We start from the raw sequence: 4,969 nt of genomic DNA on the forward strand, positions 1-4,969 counted from the left end.
CGTTATAAGAGGCTGATATCAGTCACATATGATGTAATGTCTGGCGGTTATATCAGTACTGGAGCGTTATAAGAGGGGCTGATATCAGTCACATATAATCTAATGTCTGGAGGTTATATCAGTACTGGAGCGTTATAAGAGGGGCTGATATCAGTCACATATGATGTAATGTCTGGAGGTTATATCAGCACTGGAGCGTTATAAGAGGCTGATAATAGTCACATATGATGTAATGTCTGGGGGTTATATCAGTACTGGAGCATTATAAGAGGCTGATATCAGTCACATATGGTGTAATGTCTGGAGGTTATATCAGTACTGGAGCGTTATAAGAGGCTGATATCAGTCACATATGGTGTAACGTCTGGAGGTTATATCAGTACTGGAGCATTATAAGAGGCTGATATCAGTCACATATGGTGTAATGTCTGGAGGTTATATCAGTGCTGGAGCGTTATAAGAGGGGCTGATATCAGTCACATATAATCTAATGTCTGAAGGTTATATCAGTACTGGAGCGTTATAAGAGGCTGATATCAGTCACATATGATGTAATGTCTGGAGGTTATATCAGTACTGGAGCGTTATAAGAGGAGCTGATATCAGTCACATATAATCTAATGTCTGGAGGTTATATCAGTACTGGAGCGTTATAAGAGGCTGATATCAGTCACATATGGTGTAATGTCTGGAGGTTGTATGAGTACTGGAGTGTTATAAGAGGGGCTGATATCAGTCACATATGGTGTAATGTCTGAAGGTTATATCAGTACTGGAGCGTTATAAGAGGAGCTGATATCAGTCACATATGATGGAATGTCTGGAGGTTATATCAGTACTGGAGCGTTATAAGAGGCTGATATCAGTCACATATAATCTAATGTCTGGAGGTTATATCAGTACTGGAGCGTTATAAGAGGCTGATAATAATCACATATGATGTAATGTCTGGGGGTTATATCAGTACTGGAGCGTTATAAGAGGGGCTGATATCAGTCACATATGATGTAATGTCTGGAGGTTCTATCAGTACTGGAGCGTTATAAGAGGCTGATATCAGTCACATATGATGTAATGTCTGGAGGTTATATCAGTACTGGAGCGTTATAAGAGGCTGATAATAGTCACATATGATGTAATGTCTGGTGGTTATATCAGTACTGGAGCGTTATAAGAGGGGCTGATATCAGTCACATATGATGTAATGTCTGGAGGTTATATCAGTACTGGAGCGTTATAAGAGGGGCTGATATCAATCACATATGGTGTAATGTCTGGAGGTTATATCAGTACTGGCGCGTTATAAGAGGCTGATATCAGTTACATATGGTGTAACGTCTGGAGGTTATATCAGTACTGGAGCGTTATTAGAGGCTGATATCAGTCACATATTGTGTAATGTCTGGAGGTTATATCAGTACTGGCGCGTTATAAGAGGCTGATATCAGTTACATATGGTGTAACGTCTGGAGGTTATATCAGTACTGGAGCGTTATTAGAGGCTGATATCAGTCACATATTGTGTAATGTCTGGAGGTTATATCAGTGCTGGAGCGTTATAAGAGGGGCTGATATCAGTCACATATGGTGTAATGTCTGGAGGTTATATCAGTACTGGAGCGTTATAAGAGGAGCTGATATCAGTCACATATGATGTAATGTCTGGAGGTTATATCAGTACTGGAGCGTTATAAGAGGCTGATATCAGTCACATATGGTGTAATGTCTGGAGGTTATATCAGTACTGGAGTGTTATAAGAGGGGCTGATATCAGTCACATATGATGTAATGTCTGGAGGTTATATCAGTACTGGAGCGTTATAAGAGGCTGATATCAGTCACATATCATGTAATGTCTGGAGGTTATATCAGTACTGGAGCGTTTTAAGAGGAGCTGATATCAGTCACATATGGTGTAATGTCTGGAGGTTATATCAGTACTGGAGCGTTGTAAGAGGCTGATATCAGTCACATATGGTGTAATGTCTGGAGGTTATATCAGTACTGGAGCGTTATCAGAGGCTGATATCAGTCACATATGATGTAATGTCTGGAGGTTATATCAGTACTGGAACGTTATAAGAGGGGCTGATATCAGTCACATATGATGTAATGTCTGGAGGTTATATCAGTACTGGAGCGTTATAAGAGGGGCTGATATCAGTCACATATGATGTAATGTCTGGAGGTTATATCAGTACTGGAACGTTATAAGAGGGGCTGATATCAGTCACATATGATGTAATGTCTGGAGGTTATATCAGTACTGGAACGTTATAAGAGGGGCTGATATCAGTCACATATGATGTAATGTCTGGAGGTTATATCAGTACTGGAACGTTATAAGAGGGGCTGATATCAGTCACATATGATGTAATGTCTGGAGGTTATATCAGTACTGGAACGTTATAAGAGGGGCTGATATCAGTCACATATGATGTAATGTCTGGAGGTTATATCAGTACTGGAGCGTTATAAGAGGGGCTGATATCAGTCACATATGATGTAATGTCTGGAGGTTATATCAGTACTGGAGTGTTATAAGAGGAGCTGATATCAGTCACATATGGTGTAATGTCTGGAGGTTATATCAGTACTGGAGCGTTATAAGAGGGGCTGATATCAGTCACATATGGTGTAATGTCTGGAGGTTATATCAGTACTGGATCGTTATAAGAGGGGCTGATATCAGTCACATATGATGTAATGTCTGGAGGTTATATCAGTACTGGAGTGTTATAAGAGGGGCTGATATCAGTCACATATAATCTAATGTCTGGAGGTTATATCAGTACTGGAGCGTTATAAGAGGGGCTGATATCAGTCACATATGATGTAATGTCTGGAGGTTATATCAGTACTGGAGTGTTCTAAGAGGAGCTGATATCAGTCACATATGGTGTAATGTCTGGAGGTTATATCAGTACTGGAGCGTTATAAGAGGGGCTGATATCAGTCACATATGGTGTAATGTCTGGAGGTTATATCAGTACTGGAGCGTTATAAGAGGGGCTGATATCAGTCACATATGGTGTAATGTCTGGAGGTTATATCAGTACTGGATCGTTATAAGAGGGGCTGATATCAGTCACATATGATGTAATGTCTGGAGGTTATATCAGTACTGGAGTGTTATAAGAGGGGCTGATATCCGTCACATATAATCTAATGTCTGGAGGTTATATCAGTACTGGAGCGTTATAAGAGGGGCTGATATCAGTCACATATGATGTAATGTCTGGAGGTTATATCAGTACTGGAGTGTTCTAAGAGGAGCTGATATCAGTCACATATGGTGTAATGTCTGGAGGTTATATCAGTACTGGAGCGTTATAAGAGGGGCTGATATCAGTCACATATGGTGTAATGTCTGGAGGTTATATCAGTACTGGAGCGTTATAAGAGGGGCTGATATCAGTCACATATGGTGTAATGTCTGGAGGTTATATCAGTACTGGATCGTTATAAGAGGGGCTGATATCAGTCACATATGATGTAATGTCTGGAGGTTATATCAGTACTGGAGTGTTATAAGAGGGGCTGATATCAGTCACATATAATCTAATGTCTGGAGGTTATATCAGTACTGGAGCGTTATAAGAGGCTGAGGTATGAGATATAAACAGAGATCATGGGAGGTGGGGAAATCTCTGCATCATTCTCTACACTCTGATTCTCCCAGCCTGAAATGGCTGATGACAGAGAACAATAGATTGCAGTCACCTGGACAGACTATAGAGTGTTCTGGGTTCTTATCCCTTTAAGTGCAGTCATTTCTCTCTGTTATCAGGCTGTGAGAGCAGATGGTTCAGGTTTCCTCCCACTCACTGAGTTATCAGCATTAACTCTTTCATTTCTTCTCCAGCTCAGATGAGGAAACTACAGGTGACCGGGAGCGGCTGCACAAGGTGACGGTGTAGTACCTGCCTCTAGATCTGTCCTCCCCCAACTGAGGCCCCCCATCATGTCTGGTGAGTGTGCTCTGCCCTGCACCCATGAACTATCACCCCCATCATTTCCTGCCTTCAGTTCATAGAACTTTGTGTCCTACTAGAAGTAAAGTGCTGTATATATTACTGGGCCTGTCTATGATCCGCCACAGCCGGGGAATCCCAACTCGTACCTCTCACCTCGTACCTCCCCCCTCCTCCTTCATATCTCACCCCTCGTACCTCCCCTCTTACCTCACACCTCATACCCCCCCTCATGTCTCCCCTTACACCTTTCCCTTCACACCTCGTACCTCCCCCTTCATATCTCACCCCTTGTACCTCCCTCCCTCGTACCTCTCACCTCGTAACTCCCCCCTCCCCCTTCATATCTCACCCCTTGTACCTCCCTCGTACCTCTCACCTCGTAACTCCCCCCTCCCCCTTCATATCTCACCCCTTGTACCTCCCTCGTACCTCTCACCTCGTAACTCCCCCCTCCCCCTTCATATCTCACCTCTCGTACCTCCCTCCCTCATACTTCTCACCTCTTAACTCCCCCCTCACACCTCGTACCTCCCCCATTACATCTTGTACCTCCCCATTCATATCTCACCTCTCGTACCTCACCCCTTCTACCTCCCCTCTTACCTCACACCTCATACCCCCCCTCATGTCTCCCCTTACACCTCTCCCTTTACACCTTGTAGCTCACCTTCCCCCTCGCACCTCACACCTTGTACCTCCCATCGTACCTCACACCTCCCCCCTCGTACTTCCCATCGTACCTCCTACCTCCCCCCTTACACCTTGTACCTCCCCCCTCATATCTCACCCGTCATACCTCACACCTCCCTCCTTACACCTTGTACCTCACCTCGTACCTCTTTTCTACTTTCACTGTGCATTATACCTGACATGTTCAGGCTGCGGTCCGTGCCATGATTGTCCGTTACAATTGTATTGCTAGGTCGGATGTGAACAGATACAAAGTATCAACTTTCAGATCATTGTGTTAAAGGGCCCTCGTGTCTTTGCAG

The 4,969-nt window shown here is 43.5% G+C and overlaps 1 protein-coding gene across 2 annotated transcripts in view; it reads left to right on the forward strand.

Moving 5' to 3' along the window:
• LOC141157125 (uncharacterized) overlaps positions 1-4,969 on the forward strand; it is a 56,261-nt gene that overhangs the window by 44,826 nt on the left and 6,466 nt on the right. For both annotated transcript variants that reach the window (XM_073644020.1, XM_073644021.1), the window contains one exon: positions 3,866-3,971. In XM_073644020.1, coding sequence (XP_073500121.1) covers positions 3,965-3,971 — 7 coding nt within the window. In that variant the 5' untranslated portion in view covers positions 3,866-3,964. The remainder of the gene's footprint in view (positions 1-3,865; positions 3,972-4,969) is intronic.

The sequence above is a fragment of the Phyllobates terribilis genome, unplaced genomic scaffold (assembly GCF_046119375.1).
Source record: "Phyllobates terribilis strain yellow unplaced genomic scaffold, ASM4611937v1 Scaffold_8__6_contigs__length_399053987, whole genome shotgun sequence".
NCBI lineage: Eukaryota > Metazoa > Chordata > Amphibia > Anura > Dendrobatidae > Phyllobates > Phyllobates terribilis.